General features: G+C 48.6%; 1 protein-coding gene across 4 annotated transcripts in view; it reads right to left on the reverse strand.

Moving 5' to 3' along the window:
- The window catches only part of PLEKHM1 (pleckstrin homology and RUN domain containing M1), a 45,725-nt gene that overhangs the window by 10,840 nt on the left and 12,398 nt on the right, over positions 1-22,487 (reverse strand). For all 4 annotated transcript variants that reach the window (XM_027567904.2, XM_027567901.2, XM_027567900.2 and 1 more), the window contains 4 exons: positions 16,599-17,007; positions 6,946-7,216; positions 3,344-4,264; positions 941-1,086 (listed from right to left, as the gene is read on the reverse strand). In XM_027567904.2, the coding sequence (XP_027423705.1) occupies positions 941-1,086; positions 3,344-4,264; positions 6,946-7,216; positions 16,599-17,007 (1,747 nt within the window). The remainder of the gene's footprint in view (positions 1-940; positions 1,087-3,343; positions 4,265-6,945; positions 7,217-16,598; positions 17,008-22,487) is intronic.

Below are 22,487 nucleotides of genomic sequence, written 5' to 3' on the forward strand. Positions count from 1 at the left end.
TCACGCAGTCCTGAGGCACACACTTATTAATCCCTATTTATAGACAAGGAAACGGAAGTCAAATAATTGGCTAATGGTAACATAGCTAGATGAGTGGGTAAGCTCAGGTGGAGAAGAGGAAATGTGAAAGATCTTGGAATACATCTAATTCAAAGGCATTAGGCGAACTTATAAAAGTACCCAAGACTAAGTGATACTCAGTGGACAAAGCAGGTTATAAAGAAGTATGAGTCCAGTATGATCCCAACTTTACAAATGTATGTAAACAGATCCACAGAGAAGGCAGAAGCTCCAGGGAGAAGTACAGCTGGTTGGCCAGCCCATCCATCCACCCACCCACCCACCTACACATCCATCAACCATCCATCCACCCACCCACCCACCTACCCATCCATCAACCATCCATCCACCCACCCACCCACCCACCCATCCATCAACCATCCATCCACCCACCCACCCACCTACCCATCCATCAACCATCAACCACCCACCCACCCACCTACCTACTCACCCACCCATCTACCCACCCACCTAGCTACATCCATCTACGTATCTAATCTGTAGCCTAATTATCCTTTCTTATCCACCTATCCCTATATTTATCTTTCTTTCTACCTACCTACCTACCTACCTACCTACCTACCTACCTACCTACCTGGTTGCTGGTGCCCTACACAGTTTAGTCTGTAGCCACGGGGAGCTGCAGAGAACCATCCTCAGACCTCCAGATGAGGACCAAGGCAGGCACTGACAGAGCTCTGCCCAGGGACTATATACCAGCACCACGTTTTTTTTCTTGGTCAGTTCCCCCGCATCATGGGGCCTGAACCAGCGACCCGGGCTTCCCTAGAGCCAAACTCCTCCATGCAAAGAAGAGCGACCATTCCTCTGTCATTCAGCAGCCCTGTGTGGCCACCGACAGGCTGGGCTCGAGGCTTACCGGGCGCTTGGTGAGGTCCCAGTTGTGGATGATCCTGGCCGGAATCACCGAGGCATCATCTTGGTGGCAGATGTCACAGTAATAGAGGCCAGAGAAGGCACAAAGCTTGGGTCGTACAAACGAGAAGCCAATCTGTCGGGAGCAGCCTGGGGAGAAGGACGGCAGGAGAGTGAGTGGTGGTGAGGCCAGAGTCTGAGATCAATGCAGAAGTTACTGAGCAGAAGGACCTGCTCTTTAAGGGATAGATTAAAAAGGACAGAAAGATAAAACAATATGCACACCGCTCAGAAACAACCCCATTCACGAGCGTTTACAACAGAACCCTGTTAACAATTGTTGTTGCCATTTTACAGCTGAAGAAATCGGTGCAGAGAGAGGTGAGGAGACCTGCCCTGTCACAGGACGATGACGCGGCACGGCTGGGCATTGGACTGGGCTTGGGTTGCTGCTAGAGCCCACATCCTCTTCTGCCTAGCTGCCTGTTCAATGTTCCCACTGCTTACTCACCTCATGCCAACCCCCTGTAGGTCTACCCCCTCCCCTGGGGCCCAGAAATGGAAGTGACCAAGTCTGGGCCACAGTAAGCAGGGTAGGAGCTGGGGGCCTGGGGCAGGCCACAGGGAGTGAGTGGGGAAGCCAGCCGGAGGCAGGGGCATCTGGACATCGCCCGGTGCCAGCTCGGAGTCAGAGACGCCCGATACCTCGGGACAGCGGGGCAGTGTCCAGCTTCAGCCCCTCTGCGGGAGGTCCCTCCGCAGCGGCGGGCAGTGAGAAGTGGAATGCGGTAGGCAAAGCAAAGGCCTGCCTCCCATGGGGCCAGGGGCAAAGGGTTCCTCTGGCCTTGGGACTAGAAGGACTGACTCTTCTGCTTCCTAGCTGCCTCATCCTAACCTTCACTGGATTTCTGCAAGGTTCCATTGCGGTGTCTATAAAATGCAGCTGTTACTTGCTCTTCTGCGGGGTGATTACAAAGTTTAAACGAGAGAAAATTTTGAAAGTGCCCTGCACACTATGAATACAGCCAAATGTCAGCGGTGGGTAGGAGCCTGGTCACAGAGCTGTGACTGTGGCAGGAAGGAAGCCCAAGCTCCCCAGATTCGGTCTCGGCCCACGGGCTGGCAGGTGACAGGCGCGGGGAGAGCTCCCCCGGCCAGCACTTACACCCACTGGGGGACCCTCCTCACAGGCCTTGGGGGCCTGGCCTCCTCCCTGAGCCCAACACCCACAGGCTGGAGGTGTAAAGCGTGAGTGTCGGGCATTGGCGGAGGGAGGGGGTGAGCAGGGACCTGAACATGTTTTCTGCAGGAAGAAAACCGCAGACCACTTCCTTCCAGATGCCCGAAGCGGACTTTCCCCTCTAGTCCCACAGGCTCCAGCTGACAGGACGGCCCTCAAGCCATTTGCTGCCAGGTCTCCTGCTGTGGCGCTCTGCAGCAGGGCAAAGTTCTCCCGGTTTGCCCGGAGCACCCACAGGGTTGGAAATGGGTGTCTGGATCGGGGAGAAGAGCTGACAATGGAACGTGAGCCATGGAATATCTCATGGCCTTGAAAAGCAAGGGAGTGGAGAGGGCCTATGGGGACCTGGCTGGAGCAAGTTTCTAGGACCGTCAAGGTCCTCATCTGGCTCCAGCTTGGGATAGGTACTGTGAGGAATAAATGAAATAATCCGCAAAAAGCAGCTGGCCCAGTGGCCCCCGCAAAAGAATCAGATTTGATGACAGTAATGATAGAGCAGGTGTACTAACTCGGAATAATATCCACAACACATTCTTAAGTAGGAAACCCCAGGTTGTAGAACAGTATGGGTACCACCATGCTGGGTCTCAAACCGCGGCCGCGAGCCGCGGGCCAATTTAAGTACCTGTGGGTTAGATCGAAAAGTCAGTCCCTTCAGTCACACTAGCTCCGTCGGGAGTACTCGGGAGCCCCATGTGGCTTGGAGTTACCAGACTGGACAGCAGAGATCTAGAACATTTTCATCATCAGAGAAAGTTCTACTGCACAGCCCTGAGCTGTACAAGCCCATTTTTGTAACTGAAAAAGACTGTGCACTTGCAAGAGCATGCAGAAATCTTTGGGAGGGTGCCATACCCCTGCTCCAAACGGATGGTGCAATATGGTAATGTGATAATGGAGGGGGTGGAGAACAGAGCTCCCTGGATTGAACTCCGAGCAGACAGCAGAGCGCCTAGCAGAGCTGCCGCCCACAGGTGCCGACCCTCGGCAGGGGTGCTGGCCTCCGTGGGTGCTGGGGAGAAGCAGGAGCTGTGTACTGCCACATCGCAGGGGTGGTGCGGGGGCACGTGCGGAGAGCCAGGCAAGGGCAGAGAGCCTACGTCCGGAACCCCATCGGAAGCAGAGGGAGGTGGGCATGCTGGGGGTGGTGGGACAGTGGGTGGGCACCTGCACAGAAGCAGCCCTGGGAGTCCAGGCCTTTCTCCGTGGGGATGGCCACCAGGTACTGCAGTAGGAAGCCGTTCTCCCGCGTGGCGAACCTCAGCACCTCCTGACAGTTTTCGTCCAGACTCCCGCCCAGGGTCACGGCCTCCTCGGCCATCTCCAAGTAGGACGCCAGGACCTTGCGCACCAGATCCCTCCACAGGGTGGCTTCCTCGGCGCTCCCGGCCTGCAGCTTCAGGACGGCCTTGGCCGTGATGATTTTGAAGAAGGAGGGGCCCCCGAGGCTTGTGTCTGGCAGGATGTCTCGGATGGTCTCAATTCCATGGCTGTCACTTAACATCTTCTCATTGTTTCTCACTCGGAAGCATTTCAGAGACTCCAAGGAGAGGGAAAAAATATAGGGCATCCAGGTCCCATCCGTGTACAGGTACAGAAGGGATTCTTTAATAGCATCTGGCTCGGGAACTTGGGCAGAGGACCAGCAGAACTGTGTGCCCTGGAGGGTGTCAGGCTCGGGGAGCAGGTCTGGGTGGGAGGGGAGGCCACCCTGAGGGGCATCCGGGGGGTCGTCAGGCTGCTCGGGGTACTGGATGTTCACCCACTCATCCTCCTGCTGTGGCCGGCACTTCTGCAGGGCCTCCCGCACGCGGTCCAGCCAGTCCTCGGCTTCATCCTGGGAGGAGGCCCGCAGGGCCAGCTTCCTGCCAGAGAAGACCAGCTCAAAGCGGCCATCACTGTGCGCCGGCCCCACAGATTCGCAGCGCAGTAGTGAGCAGGTCTCCACGCAGGTGCGCTCCTCGGTGTTCAGGTAGAGGCGGAACTCCAGGGGGGAGAGCTCGCAGAAGAGTTCCTTCCAAATGCCCATGGCCCCCCGCCGCTCCACGGTGCCCAGCTTCATGAGGCCCCGGAATGGGTTGGACAGTCCTGGGGGCAGAAAGAGGCACTTTAGACGGTGGGTCACCCCTCCACCTCCCGAGGCCCTGCGGCAGGTGTGGACACTGACTGCCACCAGAACAGTTTTTGAGTCCTATCCTCACCATCTACTGTTGACCTTGTTCCTGAATTTTACTGAGCCAAAAAAGCACTCAAAAGACAACCTCCACAGACTCCTCACTCTGGCATCGGTACCCACAGTCTCACCTCCCCCTTGTCACCAGGGACGAGGCCAACTCCTCTGTTTGCACAGGGGACGCCCCCCCCTCCACCCCCGCCTACTCAAGGACAAGAACATCTCTCCAACAACCCTCCCTCTCCCGTGTCACTGCTTTCTCCCTTCCCTCCTGCATCATTCCCGCCAGCATACAAACATGCTGTTATTTCTGCCATCTTTAAAAATAGCTTTCCTGATGGCACTCACATCTCTAATTACCACCCTGTTCCTCCGTCCCCCTTTACAGAGAACCCCCTGAGGAGGTGTCAAAACTGTCTCTAGCGCCCCGGCATCCATTCCGTCTTGAATCTGCTCCAGTCAGTCTTCCGTCCCCTCCTTCCACTGGAAGGGAAGCCCCATGTCCTCCTTGTCACCAAATCCAAAGGCTAACCCTTGGTCCCCATCTGGCCTGACTCATCAGCATCCCTGGATGCAGCTGAGCCCCCTCCCCTCCCTCGGCTGCTGACGTGCCACTCTGGGTCCTACTCCGCCTAACGGGCCACTCTTCTGTCCCCTGGGCTTGTTCCTCCTTCTCTCCCTGACATCTCAACACGGGGGCACCCCAGAGCTCAGTCCTGGGTCCTCTCCTCCAACACCCACCTCCTACCTGGTCTTGCCCACTTGCAGGGCTTTATGCCAACAAGGCCCCGGTTTTTATCTCCAGCCTGAACCCTGCCCCTGAATCTCAGATTCAGGTCTCCACCTTGCTCCACGTATGTCTAATACCTAATAACCACCTCAAAGTGGACATGCGTGAAAATGAATTGCTGACCCTCCCACTGCAAACTGGCCTCTCCCCCAACATTCCTCATCTCTGTAAATGCTACACTGTATCCTCCCAGCTGCTTGGGGTAAAAACCTTGGAGTTATCCTTAATTTCCGTTCTTCCACACCCCATCTGCAGTCCTTCTGCAAATCCTGCTGGCGTAGCCAGAACACCCCACTTCTCACCACCTCCACTGCTACCACGTGGGCTCAGTCGGCTGTCACCCCCAGCCTGGCTGATGGCGAGCGCCTCCTGGCTGGTCTCTCTCCCTGAGGTCCTTCAACATATGAGCCAGGATGACTCCCCATTTAAAGGAAGTCAGATCACGTCCCTCTGCCCCAAACCCTGCAATGGCTGCCATCTCCCTCAGAACGAAAGCTAACGCCCCTTCTGTGGCCCTCGAGGCCCTCGCTCACTCTGCCCTCATCTCTAACCATGCCCTCCCCATCTCCTCAGTTTCCCGAACATGTGCCCAGTGCAGGGGCTTTGCATCTGTTCCCCTGCTTGAGACACGAAGGTTGCCCCGCACCTGCCTGCCTCCTTCCCTCCCTCCCTCCCTCCACGTCTCCTCAGGGGTCACCTTATTTGTGAGGGCTTCCTTGGCCATGTGAAATAGTACACTCCCCACCTTGGTACTCCCCAATTTACTGTTCTCCATAGCAGTGATTATCACCGGCCCAGACTATACATTTACTTGTGAATCATCTTATTTCCTGCCTAGGATATAAGTCTGTGAAGACAGAGACTTTGTTTTGCTTCCTGCTGTGTCCCCAGCACCTAGAACAGCCTGGCACATCGCAGATAACTATCTGCTAAATGAGCGCCTGCCTAACTACCACACACTGCTCAGGGCTCCCTGTTTCGTGGGGGTCTGCCACCAACCGGGGGTCCAAAGGACACACAGTTCTCTCTCTCCCAGCCTGGACTAGCCTTGGAGATTTCAAACAATTGTACAGGGTCTTCCTACCCTCAGGGAACCTGATGGCCTAGGCATGGAAGCACACCTCCTCTGGCATGGTTACAATCACCCTGTGGACCTAAAGAAAAACCTAAATGAAGCCAGCTTGGAGACCAAAGCTCTACCCATACTCCCCAAGCTAGGAACCTGGCCAGAATTGTCTGCTGGCTCATTGCGGACACCAAACGAAGTGGGAAGGAGACACGCCAGGGCATACTTTTTTGTTTATGGGGGTGGTAGATAAGTTAGGTTATGGTTATTGACCGCTTTCTAGAATTTCACAGGGCATGGAAATGGAGCTGGCCTCACTGTAAACAGCACAGAGAGGACACTAATCAGATAGCAGAGCTGATACACCCCACCAGCGCTGTTAAACAAACCATCTAAGGTAAAGGCCTTGGGAGGGGACACTGAAATGCCTTCGAGGGGCAGGGTTTGCTCTGGGCTCCAGGCAGAACCCAGGGTTTTGTATAATCATATGACTTCAGGGAAAAAGTTTCAATATTTCAATATATGAAATAGGCTTTTGAACATTAACTTGTTGAGATTTTATGAGACAATATAGTGCCTTTCCTGAAATGCTTTCCTGAATTACTCAGCAAGGGTGCTCCTTATTACACTGGGGGAAGAGGTGTTGTTTGGGAGAAGACATGGCCCAGAGGCCATCAGCACTGCACTCTGGAAGGCACTGCCCTGCACAGCGAGGCCACTGGAAGCCCACAGCCACCTACCCATCTGCCGGCGGTGCACCACCCTGAAGTTCTTATGCTCCGGCGCCGCGGCTGCCTGACTTTTCCTGCCTCCTGGGGAAGGCACACAAGCTTTGTCTAAGGCCTCCATGGAGAAGCTTTTTCTTGGTCCTTGAGAAAAATGCCGGAGGAAACCGGGCCTTGACTCTGGCGTCCCTCCGGAAGGAGCCACGGAACGTTCTGAGGGGCTCTCTGGGGGCGGCTCCTGGGTAGGCCGGTAGAAGTCATCCTCTGAGATCCAGCTCTTGCTTTTCTAGTGGGAAAGGAGTGAAGACAGGTTTGTTTCTTTCTTTTTTAAAGATTTTTTATTTTTATTTTTATTTTTTTAAAGATTTTATTTATTTGAGAGAGATCATGAGCAGGGGAGGAGGGACAGAGGGAGAGCGGGAAGCTGACTCTCCGCTGAGCAGGGAGCCTGACGTGGGGCTCGATCCCAGGACCCCGGGATCATGACCTGAGCTGAAGGCAGACGCCTAACCGACTGAGCCACCCAGGCACCCCCAGAGGTTGTTTTTGAAACTTTTTATGAACATCTTTATTGAGACACAATTCACCTATCATTAAATTAACCCATTTCAAGTGTACAGTTTAATAGTTTGTGTGTTCACAGAGTTGTGCAACCATCACCACAATCTAAGTTTAGAACGTTTTCATTACTCCAAAAAGAAAGCCCATGCCCATGAGTAGTCACTCCCCACATTTCCCCTCAACTGCTCCAGTTCTAGGCAAGCAATAATCTACTTTCTGTTTCCACAGATCTGTCCACTCTGGACATTTCATATAAATGGAATCTTCTAACAACACATGGTCTCTGTGTCTGCCTTCTTCCCCTTAGCACCATGGTTTCAGGGTCTGTCCACATTATAGCAGCTGTGAGTACTTTATTCCTCTTCATTACTAAATGGTATTCCATAATGGTACCCATACCACACTGTCTGCTCACTAGCTGATGGGCATTAGGGCTGTTTCCCCCTCTTGGCAATTATGAGTAATGCTGCTGTGAACATTCATATCCAAAATTTTGTGTGGATGTTTGTTTTCCATTTCCTTGGGCACATACCTATGAGTGGAACGGATGGGTCATATGGTAACTATGTCTAACTTTCCGAGGAATTTCCAAACTGTTTTCCACAGTGGCTGCACCATTTTACATTCCCACCAGCCATGTATGAGGATTCCAATTTCTCCACAACCTCTCCACCATTTTTTGTTATGTTTGCTTATAGCCATCCCGATGGGTGTGAAGTACCATCTTGTGGTTTGGGTTTGCAATCTCCCCAATGTCTAAGGACACAGCAACCTTTCTTGTGCTTCGTGGACATTGGTATATCTTCTTTGGAGAAATGTCTATTCAAATCCTTTGCCCATTCTTAAATTGGTTTGTCTTTTTGTTCCTGTGTTATAGGTTGAATTGTGTCCCTCACAGAGATATGTTAAAACCTTAACCCCCAGTATCTCAGAACCTGACCTTTGGAAGTAGGGTTGTTGCAGATGTAATTAGTTAAGATGAGGTCATGCTAGGGGAAGGTGAGCCCTTCAATGTGACTGGTGTTCTTATAAGAGAAAAGACACACACACACAGAGGAGAATCCCAAGTGAAGACAGACACGGAGCGAGAAAGTCGTGTGATGACAGCAGCAGAGCTGGGAGTGATGGGTCTTTGAGCCAAGGAACAACAAGGATTGCTGGCAACCCCAAGCTGAGAGAAGGGTGCAGAACAGATTCTTTCTCAGGACCTCCAGAACATTCCTGCCAACATCTGGATTTTGGACTTCTAGCTTCCAGAACTATCAGAGAACGCATTTCTATTGTTTTGAGTTATCAAGTTTATGGTACTTCATTACAAAGGCCTTAGGAAACATTCAAGTTGTAAGGGTTCTTTATATATTCTAGGATATATGGGATACTAGGCCCATACCATATACATGGTTTGCAAATAATTTCTTCAGTTCTGGGGGTTGTCTTTTCACTTTCTTGCTGGTGCCTTTTGAGGCACAAAATTTTAAAATTTTGCTGAAGTCCAATGTATCTATTTTTTCTTTTGTCTCTGCCTTTGGTGTTATATGTAAGACGCCACTGTCTAAGCCAAGGTTACAAAGATTTGCTCCTATGTTTTCTGCTAAAAGCTTTATAGTTTTAGCTCTTACATTTAGGTCTACAATCTGTTTTTTTTTTTTTTTTAAAGATTTTATTTATTTATTTGAGAGAGAGAATGAGAGACAGAGAGCATGAGAGGGAGGAGGGTGAGAAGGAGAAGCAGACCCTCTGCTGAGCAGGGAGCCCGATGTGGGACTCGATCCCGGGACTCCAGGATCATGACCTGAGCTGAAGGCAGTCGCTTAACCAACTGAGCCACCCAGGCGCCCTAGGTCTACAATCTATTTTGAATTAACTGGTGTGTATGGTGTGAGGAAGGGGTCCACCTTTATTCTTTTGCATGTGCATATCCCGTTATCCCAGCACCGATTGTTGAAGGGCTTGTAGAATTTTTCAACCCTGCTTACAGAGTTTGAGATGAGGGAGGCATGGGTGAGCAGGACCCAGAGTCCTCACTGGCCACCTCTGCTGGGACTCCTCACTTCTGAGCAGGCCCCTGAGGCCCCAGGCAGCTAGGCCCTGCCCCTTCTCTTCTGTTGCGGTCTGGGCCTGAAGTTGCTTGCTGGCTGGGAGAAGTGGGTTGGGTCTGGGGTCAGGGGATTGTGGGAATGGATTTTAGCTTCTTCTTTTCTTCCCCCCCCCCGCCCCACTATTTCAAGTGCTCCTTGCCTTTCTGTGCCTAAGCATGGATGAGCAGAGGCAAGAAGCTGGTTGGACTGCCCTAAGTACTGGCTATACAGAGGAAATGACTCACACAAGGGGTGAGCCCAGCCCAGCTATTTTGTTAAGTGTCACCAACCTCACCCTGAAGTTGCTATATTTCCAACCCCTAACTCAGACTGCCCTCCCTGCTCCCAGAGACAAGGAAGGGGAGCAGGGCTGGGACTGCCCTCGAAGAATTGGTTTGGATGGTTTAATCCATTCAGATGCTAGATGGCTCCTTAAGCCAAGAGTAGAGAGCTCTGAGTCAGGAGTGTGGGGGCCTCACAATGCTGGGCCTCCAGGGCTTCCTCCAAAAACCCTCAGAATTAGCAGGTGCTTCCTTCTGCCAATGAGAGGACAATGTGTCAATGAGAGTGGCTACTTGAGGACTACCTGTAACACAGGATTCTGAACAAAGCCTGCCTAGGCCATAGAGACCCAGGGGAGCTCGCTGAGGAAAATGGACAGGAGGAGCCTCACAGAGCCTGGTGTACATACCTGGGAAGTCCTGTGGCTTCCCAGCCCCAGCTAATGGCTCCAATGGGAGAAACCACTATTCCTTAAGTCTCAGCTTAGGGGTCGTCCATCACCTCCTCCCGGAAGCTTTCCTTACTATTCCCTAGTCTACACTCCTCCCACCTCCCGGCTGGGTCAGGGATCCCTCTGGGCCCCCATGGCATTCTTTGCTTACCCCTAGCCTAGCACCTCTAAGGCTGTTTGCAATTTTTCATTTCTCTTTATGCCTGGCACAGAGTTATAACAGATGAGGGAATAAATCTTGACTATCCAAACATCTTTAGTATGAAGTAGGAAGGATGGAGTGAGGGGACTGGAAGGAAGGAGACAAATGTGAATTGTGAGCTGATGTATGTTCATTGGTGAGGGCTTCTCTCTCTGAAAGGCAAGGGAGACTACTAGGAAATATTCAGACATGGGCCAGTGGCCAAGGTCAGCCACCAGGAAATGATACTCCAGGGAGAATCTTTTGTTCTCTTAGGCAATAGAGAAAAAACAGTGGGAACATGGGTCCTTGAAGCTTTTGCATACAGGCCTGCAGCTGTACCCCAGCCAGCCCCCCCACCATGAAGTGTGTGGGGGGGGGAGCACACCACTGTTGTCCTTCTCCCCCCCCTTTCCTACCACCTTCCTACCTTCTGCTCACCCAGGCCCCACATCTGGCCAGTTCCCTGCCCCTTTAACAGTGGGGGAAACCACCACCGACCAAGGGTCTAAGCCAGAGCAGCGCCACTTGAGCTGGTAAAGGTGCAGGATGCTGTAAACAACAGCTAAGTCTCAGAGGGGGGTCTGGCTGAGGAGGGAGGTGCTAGGTGTCTGGACTGTTTTTAGAAAAAGCGCTTTTTGTCCAGTCCAGCCTCATTACACCAGGCAAAGAGATTTTGCCTGTACTCCTGTCTGGGGGAGGGGACCGCATGCCATAGGCGGTGATGAAGGGACCACATGAGGGAAGTGATTAGGATGAAGTTTTAGAATTCAGACTGTCCTCTGGAGTCACACTGAGAAATCAATTCACAAGCCCCCAGACTCCACAAATAAAAGTCCCCTTAGCTCCTCCACTCCCTGCTCCTTTCCTTCCCAGCACTTGTCACCAGCATAATTATGATGTGGGTAATGACTTGTCTAATCTGGTGTCTGTCCCCAGGGAGCAGGGCCTGTGTCGTCCTGTCCAACACTGTACCAAGCATGGTGCTTGGCCCAGAGCAGGGCCTTTGTGTTGAGTGAATTTAAAATAATGTTGTTTTTTTTTTTAAAGAAAGACTGAATGGCTCTCATGGTTATACAACTTGACAGTGACACCCCTCTACTCCCCGCACTGTCCACCCCACGCCACCCAAGTGTTAAATAAATAGCAGTGACTAAGTGCCCAAAGCACAGAAAGATGAGAAGTACAGAGGCGACACACAGGGCAGGGTGCTACCTTGTCCAAAGGCTGGGGGTCCCTCGGGCCAGTGTGAGCTGGCGGGCTGCACAGTGGGACCCAGAGGCTGTCTACTGAGTTCAGGGATGAGTGGGTCCTGTGACTCTCAGCCCTGACACCTGCAGGGAGGCAGAGCCTGCCCTGGTCAGACCAACCTGCCCACCCCATGCACCTGATGGTATACTTCTCAATGTAAACTTACAAGTTAGCATCTCGAGAATCTCTGAGAGTTCGAGAACTATTAATTATGTCTATACTCTCCCAGGTACAGTGCTCAGAGCTGACATTACAGAAGGGAGCAGACACGTTCTTTCATATCATAGAGCTGACATGCGAGTCCAGAGGCAGAAAATAAACAAGTAGACAGATCGAGAGACAATATGACTTCACACAGTGATGAGTGTTATAAACAAAGTAAAGCAGGCAAATGGGAAACAGAGTCTCTGGGGATGGTGCTTTTGAGACAAGGTACTCAGGAAAGGCAGAGACAAAGGCGAGGGAAAGGAACAAGCTGGGAAAGGGTCCCGGCAGATGGAACAGCAAATGGGCAAGCCTAGGGCTGGAAGGAGCTTGTTTTGTCAGGAGCTGCAAGGAGGCCCGAGGGTCAACACTCAGTAAGCAGAGGAAGAGCTTGGGTAACAAGCTGCCCTGTCCCATCAGCTCTGGGACCCTGGCAAGACAGGATGTCTGAGCCAACACAAGACAAGTCACATCCTGGACAGGAGTGAACTCAATTTGGTCAGTGCCACTCTGTGGAGCCCTGCTGGGGCACACAGCCACAAACCCTCGCGACAGCCCTCTGCTGCCAGCTCAAGCCAGGGGCTGTGGAGCCTTTCTTCTTCACCCTTCAGAGCGTGGTGACAGTTTTCTGCTCATAACCTTCAGGGTCCTGTGACATTCTGGGCTCTGAAGTAATCTTTAGGATAGTAAAAATGGAGAGTGTGACCCTCACTTATACAGTGACATGATTTAAATAGTCATAGTCAGTAAGTGGTGCTAGTCCATCAGATATCCCTATGGAAAAACATGACTTTTGACTCCTACCTCACACCATACACAAAAATTAATCCCAGACGGATCATAAACCTGACTGCAAAAGGTAAAACAGTAAAGCTTCTAGATGAAAATACAGGGGTTTTCAGAGCCTCACAGCCTTGGGTAGACAAAGAGTTTAAAAATAGACACAAAACATATTAACCACAGAGTGATCGATAAACTGAATATCATTAAAACCAAGAACATCTGTTCCATAAAAGATACCATTAAGAGATTTAAAAGGCAAGATAGACTCAAAGAAGACATCTGCTATATGTATATATGCTATATATTTTTTCTGCAATAAAAGACCTATCCATAATCCATAAAGAGCCCCTACAAATAAATAAGGAAAATACACACAACTCAATTTAAGAATGAAACAATGACTTAAACACTTCCAAAAAAGGACTGGCCAGTAAGGAAATGAAAAGGTATCAAAATCTTTGGTCATCAGGGAAATGCAAATTAAAACCACAGTGAGGGGCACCTGGGTGTTGCAGTGAGTTAAGCATCTGACTCTCGGTTTTAGCCCAGGTCGAGATCTCAGGGTCCTGGGATCGAGCCCCACATCCGGCTCTGTGCTCAGCAAGGCGTCTGCTTCAGACTCTCTCCCTCTCCCTCTGCTCCCCTAAACCTGCTCGCACGTGTGCACGTACTCTCTCTCAAACAAAGCCTTAAAAAAAAAAAAAAAACCAAGGTGAGACACCACTACACACCTTTTAAAGTGGCTAGTAAAAAGACTGATGACATCACTGGCTAGGATAAAGAGCAATGAAAATGCTCACGTATTGCTAGTGTGAGTACAAGTCAGTACAAGCACTGTTAGAAGATGCTTGGCAGTATCTACTAAAGGTAAACATACACCTCTCCAATGACCTGGCAATTCCATTCCTAGATATATACCCACAGAAATGAGTGCAGAGGTTCACTGAAAGGCAAGTGCGAGAGACAACAACAATGAGGCAACAGCTCTCGTCCTAATAGCCCAAACCTGGAGACAACCCAAATGTCTCTTAGCAGGAGAATGGACAGATGCACTGGGATATATTTTTACGATGGAATACTACAGAACAATGGAAAAGAACGAACTAGAACCTCGTGCTAAATGCACAGGTGAATCTCACAGATAAATGCTCAGTGAAAGAAGCAGGAGTACATATTGTAGGATTCCATTTATATGAATGAAGTTCAACAACAGGAAAAACTGAACCTATGGTGCTAGAAGTCAGAATGGAGCCTTCCTTTGGAGGGAAACAATGGGAGAAGGCATGAGAGCCTTCTGGTGGGCAGGAAAGGGTCTATATTTTATTTATTATTTTTTTAAATGTTCTTTTTTTTTTAAGATTTTATTTATTTGAGAGAGAGAGAAAGAGCATGAGCACAAGCAGACGGAGTGGCAGGCAGAGGGAGAGGGAGAAGCAGGCTCCCCACTGAGCAGGGAGCCTGACGTGGGGCTCGATCGCAGGACCCAAGGGCCTTCTAAAGGGGGAAATTATGGTGTTTTTAACAAATGGTGCTGGTACAACTGGCTATCCATACACAAAAGAATCAAGCTGGACCCCATCCTTATACCATGTATAAAAATCAACTCAAAATGGATCCTAGATCTAAATAGAAGAGCTGAAAATATAAAATTTTCAGAAGAACACATAAGAGTAAATCTCTGTGACCTTGAATTAGGAAATGGGTATAGATATGACTCCAGAAGCCTAAATGACGAAAGAAAAAGACAGATAAATTGGACGATATCAAAACCAAAAAAATTCATGCTGTAAGTGATACCACCAAGAAAGTGAAAAGACAACTCACAGGATGGGAGAAAATAGTTGCTAATTATGTATCTAATAAGGGTATAGAATCCAGAATATATAAAGAACTATTATGACTCAAGAATAAAAAGACAAAAAATCCAATTTAAAAATGGGCCAAGGTCTTGAATAGACATTTCTCCAAAGCAGATATACAAATGGCCCAAAGGCACAAAGAAAGATGATACTTGACATCATCAGTCATTAAAGAAAAGCAAATCAAAACCATAATGAGATGCTACTCCTCACCCCACAGGATAGCTATCACAACAATTTTTACAGAGACAATAAGATCTGTTGGTCAGGATGTAGAAGAATACACTGCTGGTGGGAATATAAAATGGGGCAGCTGCTCTGGAAAACATTTTGGCAGTTCCTCAAAAGGTTAAATATAGAATTACCACGTGACCCAGAAATTCTACTGCTAGGTATGCACCCAAGACAATTAAAAATATATATCCACACAAAAACTTGTACATGAACGTTCACTGCAGTATTATTTGTAATAGCCAAAATATGGGGCAAAAACCAAATGTCTATCAACTGATGAAGGACAAAATAAAATGTAATGTGTTCATACAATGGAATCTACAATGAGTTATTACTCTTTGAAGTATAGGTCAGGCTACAACGGGGATGAATCCTAAAAACATGTTAACTGGAAGAAGTCAGTCACAAAAGATTACGTATTACACAATTCCATTTACATGAAATGTCCAGAATAGCAAATCTATAGACAAAGGAGATTAGCTGTTGCCAGGGGATGAGAGGAGTGAGGCCGGGGGGTGGGGGGCAGGAGAGGCGGATGGGGAGTCACTGCTAATGGCAAGGGGTTTCTTTGATGGGGGATGAAAATGTTTTCAAATTAGATTGTAGTGATAGTTGCCCAGCCTTGTGAATATATGAAAAAAGCTGAATTATACATTTTGATTAGGTGAATTACATGGTGTATGAGTTATAGCTCAAAACAGCTGTTAAAAACAAGGGTGTGTGTGTGCATTTGTCTCCTAGTCTATTTCGTGGCCTTGGTGCCATCCTGAGTTATAGGATCTGGAAGCTACAGTCCAGATGAGAGATACACATGGATGCAGCTGAAAAAGCAAGACCACCTCCTAGCATGAACCCCAGACAGCAGCTGGGATAAACTCGGGGCTTTGTGTGTCCATATGCACACTGGCATACAACTTCCGATCCGGGCTGTTCAAGACACAAGAACAAATGTGAAATGGCAAAAGAGCTTGGGTCCACAGCTTTGATGATAGTTCTCAAGCCTCTGACCCATGGCTCTGTCTAGAAGATTCCCGGGGCTGGCTTCCCTCGGGTTATCAGCAAAGTAGACTGGCTTATCCTAGAACAGCACTGCCTAACAGAAATAGAATTCCAGTCACGTGTGTCATTTTAAATGTTCTATTAGCCACATTTTTAAAATGTAAAAAGAAACAGGTGAAATTTTGATAATATATTTAACCCAACATATCAAAAATATTTTCATTTTAACATGTAATCAATAAAAATTTATTGAGACATTTCACATTCTTTTTCTCATACTGACTTCAAAATCCAGTGTTTATTTTGTACAGCTTATCTCAGGTTGCACTGGCCACATTTTAGGTGCTCATTCAGCAGCCACGTGTGTGGCTTGTGGCTGCCATACTGGACAGCGCAATTCTAAGTCTGGTTCATGTTGCAAGATGAGTATTCTCAAAGCCTGCTATTTTAGAAAATATGAATTTAAAAATAACAAGCACGAAGGAAGAAACCAAGGCTCAGTGAGGTGAAGCGGCTGGCCTGAGGCCTTACGTTGGTTAAGTGGCAGTGGTTAAGGGCAGAATCCACGGTCAGATGAGAATTATCTTCTCTGTGGGGTCAATGCGAGATGACAAGAGACACCCATGGGAAGGGACTGGCACAGTGCCTGGCTCATATCCGCCAAGAGACATGAGGGGCTAGCGGGGAGAAGGCAGAGACCACTTGGGGTCACAAGCCGGAGATACCGTGCACCAGCTCTGAGACATTTCCCCAAGCCCACCCCCTGAAAAGCTTGCACCACTCACCGGACTGGTGGGTGAGGACACCCCAAGGCTCCACACAGCTCTGTCATCCTCCGGGGGCTTCTGCTGGCCACTCCCCCGGGCCATCGCTCTGGCCACCTCTCTCACGGGAATGGCAGGCTGCTGGCCCGAAGCGCTTCCCGAAGGGACAGCTTGGGCAGTGCCCGACTGCTGCAGGCCGAGGGCGCCATGTGCCTGGGCAGGCTGCTCCTGCTTGCGGTGCCCGTCTTGAGTGGCAGGGGATGCCTGGGCCGGGAGGGGCTCTGCGGGCACATCACACGGGATGCTGGCCTCTGGGCCGGGGAGGGAGGGTGAGGCCCGCCCTGTAGGAATCTCCGCTTCTCTGCTGAGTCCGCTCAGTCCGCTGGTTGGCACAGAGTTTACTTGGGCTTTGCTGAATTCCGACAACACCCTAGAAGTTTTTAAACAAAGAAACCTGTGTGACAGGTTGTCAGTGAGAATGCCCAAGGCTACTGGGGCAGTGGTAAGAATGGAACACTGCTGCTTTGTGATTTCAAAAACAAGCAAGGCTCTCATCATCCATTGCTCCTTGCTTCCACACAGTCCTCCTCTGACACGCCTCACGAAACTTCCTCCCCGCTGGGACTTTGGCAGAGTGGGTGGCCAAGTGAGCCAGGGTGCCAGGATCTCCAGTGAAAAAGCTCACAAAGCTGAGGAAAGGACTGATGTGAACGGAAACTGGCTGCCCTTTGCTTTTGCTTTCTGAACAGGCTACTGCGGGCCTGGAGAGCTTGCTCAGCCACACCAACAGCTGTGTGAGCAACAATTTCCTCAAGCTGTTGTGGCAGAGCCCCAGGGAACAGTGTCTCAGAGCAGGGCTCCCCAACAGCACAAGCAGCTGAGGCACCAAGAACCCACTCCCCGGGACATGGACTTAGGGGAAGTGAGGACCCACTCTGTTCCTGGAAGAGTAAGTGGACAGCAGGGTCGGGGTGAGGTGCGAGGGCTGGTCTGCCTCAGAGCCGGATTGTGGGCGGACTCAGAGAAGCCCGCCGTTCCCAAGAACTGCTACTGGATCAGTGTACACAAGGTGCGTGAGTGTGTGCGCAAGTATGCATGGGGTGTGCACCTGCTCACGCCTCCAGTGGCACTGGTTCTTCCTGCCCCTCAGGGGTGCACAGGGAATGCAGGGAGCCAGTGTTACTGCCTTTGTGTGCAGGTACACTCATGCATGCGCACATGGAAACACACTCCTGGGCCATCTAAAACGTGCACTGGCTATAGCGGCTGCTCCCCCTTCTCCTGAGGCTTCTGAGAATCCAAGTTCTGTTTCTGAAGCAAACCGATAGCTGTCTCCTCCTCTGCTTACGAACCCAGTAGAGTACGTCATGGGCAAATGCAGGTTCATATGGTAACAAAGCTAGCTGGGCCCAAAAGACTGCACGTATCTGCCCTAATAGCTTAGACTGGGTCAGAAGATATGTCAAACTTCCCTTAATGTTGGCTTATGGAAATGAGGATTTTAGAACACAGGTTTTTACCTTAATGTCTTCTGGCTGAGCTCTGCTCTTATTTACAACATCAAAACCCCAAACAACATTTTAAGACATGCTAGCTAGTCAAGCATTGGTGACCATCCCGTGCATTTATGGGCAACTGATTTTCAACCCAAGACATTTCAGTGGGGGAAGAATAGTCTTTTCAACAAATGGTGCTGGGATAAGTGAATAGTCCCATGCAAAAGAATGAAGTTGGACTCCTATCTCACACGATATAAAAAATGAACTCAAAATGGATCAAAGACCTAAAGGTTAAGAGCTAAAACTATAAAACTCTTAGAAGGAAATAGGTATAAATCTTTGGATCAGGCAATGTTTTCTTATATGACATTCAATGGATAAGCATCCAATAAAAAATAGGTAAGTTGGACTTCATCAAAACTAAAAGCTTTTGTGCTTCAAAAGGACACTATCAGGAAAGTAAAAAGACAACCCACAGAATAGGGAAAAAAATCTGCATATCTTATATGCAAGTATTATCATATGTCTGATAAAGGTCTAGTATCCAGAATATACAGAGCTCTTAACAATTCAATAGTACTAGAACAAATAATCCAATTGAAAAATGGGCAAAGGAGGGGTGCCTGGGTGGCTCAGTCAGTTAAGCATCTGCCTTCAGCTCAGGTCATGATCTTGGGGTCCTGAGATCCAGCCCCCGCATCGGGATCCCTGCTCAGTGGGAAGTCTGCTTCTGCCCCTCCCTCTGCCTCCTCCCACCTCCCTGCTCTCTCTCGTGCTCTTGCTCTCTCTCTTCAAATAAATATTTTTTTATTTAAAAAAGAAAAATGGGCAAAGGATTTGCAGAGACATTTCTCTAAAGGTATACAAATGGACAGCAAGTATATGAAAAGATGCTCAATATCATTAGATAGTACTGAAATAAAAATTGAAGCCATAAGACACTACTTTATGCCCACCAGGATGCCTATAATAAAAAAAGACAGAGAATAACAAGTGTTGGCAAAGAGGTAGAGGAAATGGAACTCTTACACACTGCTGGTGGAAATGTGAAATGGTGTAGCTTCTGTGGAGAACAGTTTGGTAGTTCCTCAAAAAGTTAAATATAGAGTTACCATATGACTCAGCAATTCAACTCATGGGTATATACCCAAGAGAATTAAAAGACAATGTCCACAGAAAAGTCGTACATGAATGTTCACAGCAATATTCATAATAGCCAAAAAGTAGGAATAAAACAAATGTCCACTGATGAACAGATAAACAAACTGTATATCCACACAATGGAATATTATTCAGCCGTGACCCATGCTATAACATGGTCGAACCTTGAAAACATACTAAATGAAGGAAGGCGGTCACAAAAAGTCACATATGGTATGATTCCATTTACATTCAATGTCCAGAATAGGTAAAGCATAGCTAAAAGGTAAGGGGTTTCCTTCCAGAGTGATGAAAGTGTTCTTCAATTATATCACAATGATGTTGCACAAACTTATGAATATACTAAAACCCACTGAATTGGACATTTTAAAATGGTGACTTTTATGGTAGGTGAATCATATCTCAACAAATAAGGAGGTGACCTATCAGAAGAAGGTGTAAATATGTTGGTGGAATAGTTATGGAGGGAGTCAGGGGGCTGCTGGTTCTTGCTCTCAGCCTCCCTCTGAAAACAGACCAATGAGAATCCAAAAGTACAGCTTTGCTGTGAGCAGACACTGAGGCTCATGGGTCCTGGACACAAAGGGGTAGTTTCCACAGGCAGAGAAGGAAGGGACATTTGCTAACCAATTGCTTGTGTCCAAAACATTGTGACAGAATGGGGCCACTTTCTGAGATGAGCTAGGGAGACAGATTTTTGACAGATGGCCCCCGTGAGGTCCCAGCTCCACGTAGAGTCCTGAGAGGTGGGGTGGTGATCGATTAAGAGCAGGGCTCCAGCATCTTACCTTTGGTTGGCACACTGCTGGGCCCCACAATAGGTTCCTAAAGTTCACAGACTTCATTCCCTTCCCTGTAAAACATGCATGGTAACAGCACCCACCTGTTAGGACTGTGTTAAAGGCTATGTGTGATAACATGGGTAAAATGCTTGGTAGTGTGTCTAGCACAAAACAAGTACTCAATAAACATTAACCTCAATTTGTTACTGTGCCTGTTCTTATCATCCCTGGTAAGACTGCTTAGCCTCCATGGACCCGAATATAAAAATGTAAGGAAAGGAGAATTATATTCACTAGCATTACCAAAACAGTTATCAATTATCAATGAATCCTAATCTGTGAGACAAATTTTAAATGACAGCGTAGACTGGGTGTTGGAATAAAGAAATGCCACCCAACAGCAAGAAGCCTGTGTGATAAAACAGAGCTTCTGCCAAATCAACACCAAGGTCAAGGTGAAATTAAGTTCACAGAGCCTCACCAGAATCAGTGCTGGCCGTCAGGACCCAAAGAGAATAAGAGAGACATACACATCAAGTGTAGAAAGTGCCAGAAATTTTTTTTTTTTTAAGAGATGAGATTTTCAAGGAAAGGTAAAAGAAAATTTTCAAAACCTTTGAAGAAAATGCAACATTGGACTGAAACCACTCCAGTCTGTCCACTTTTGTTCTGTCCAGCTCAGGGCACTGTTTTTCAAAAACTGTCTATTCAAAAATTCTAGAACTTTGTGCTTTCATTTAGAAGACACTGGGGAAAAAAGATGTATTGTATACATACATATATATGTGTACGTAGAGGTATAGGTGCGAAACAAATAAAAAGCATGGGCCGGAGGATCTGGATGACCACCTCATAAAGTACCCCTGCCAAGAAATTCTGAGCCTGCGCTTCTCCTGAGCACGTGGACTGGCGTGTGGTGGTCCATGGCGCCGTCTGGCAGTCGGGGGACACTATTAAAAGCACGGAGGAGGGCTGCATATGCGAAGAATCCTTTCCTCCAAGAGAAGGCCTTATGACAACGACATTTGACAAAGATCACTAACCACAGTTTTGCAGCTGTGTGTATCAAGGCAAGTCGTGGGAGAACTGACATCACAGGGATGCCAGCAGTAAAATGACAATGACACCACCTACCGAGCACTCACCCTGTGTCTAGCACTGCTCTAAGCACTTTACATGCCTCAACTCATTAATTCTTCCTAGCATTCTTAACCCCATTTTGCAGATGAGGACATCAAGGTCAGAAAGGTTGAATAACTTGCCCAAGGTCGCGAAGCTAGTTAATGGAAGACTCCAGCGGTCTGACTCCTGACTCCACATTCCTAACCACTAGACTGTAGTCATGCTTCTCAGCGATCACTGTAATTCAGACCCAACCAACACAAAAGAAGCTATTCAGGGCATCAATCCTCTGTTCACAAAGCAAACTGCAATTTGGTTTCCGGAAAAGATTAAATTAATACATTTCATTTGGAATGTTATGTTTTGTACTTTCTGTTTAATCTGTCAATGTTTTGATTTTACAGTTGAAGGAGTTATAAACCCATGGTATTTATGCCTAATTTTAAGTTACAAATATTTAAGTAATATAATAAAAATAAGTGAACTCTTAAACATCGATGAGAATCTTTACTCTTAAGACATACCCCCTAAGAAGAGCTGGTGCTGGATGTGTGTTTATGCATCTGTGTGCTCCCAGTGGGTGCTGGTTCCTCACACCACTGCCCAGTGCTGCTCTGTACGTCCTGACCCTCTTCCCTCGAGTTGTCCCATAACGTCCAGGACAACACTTCCCACACAGGGTGGACGGTCACTGATTCAATGACCTGAAGCTGGAAATTTTCCAATCACAAGACCCATGAAATATAAAAGCAAGACACATGACAAAGACACATGGCTGGCTTGTGGGAGGAGGGAGAGAATAAAGGGCTCAGATAGGTGAACGAACCCGAGTCACACCACCCGCCCAGTGCATAGGTGGGGATTGCTCCTTTCCAGCATGTTCTATCTAAATTCTTCCGTTTGACATTTGAAAGTTCTAGCTAATGTGCTCAGTGCTCAGAAGCCACTTCACGGGTCTACCAGACGCTGTTATGTGTGCAGCTCACTCCCAGGCATCTGATCTGATTTGTAGACAGCCATATGAGGGAGTCTCCATTTTAAGATTTATTTCTTTGTCAGACAGAGCGAGCGAGCGAGAGCACAAGCAGAGGGAGCTACAGGCAGAGGGAGAAGCAGGCTCCCCGCTGAGCAAGGAGCCCAGTGAGGGACCCAATCCCAGGACCCTGGGATCATGACCTGAGCCGAAGGCAGAAGCTTGACGACTGAGCCACCCAGGCGTCCCGTGGGAGTCCCCATTTTAAAGATGAAGAAACAACTTCAAAGAGTCAGCAGTTTGGCAGCCGTTACTGAACTTGTAAGTGGTAGATTAGAGCTTGAAACTAGATCCACTGCAAGCCAGTCCACAC

This window comes from Zalophus californianus, chromosome 16 (assembly GCF_009762305.2).
Source record: "Zalophus californianus isolate mZalCal1 chromosome 16, mZalCal1.pri.v2, whole genome shotgun sequence".
NCBI lineage: Eukaryota > Metazoa > Chordata > Mammalia > Carnivora > Otariidae > Zalophus > Zalophus californianus.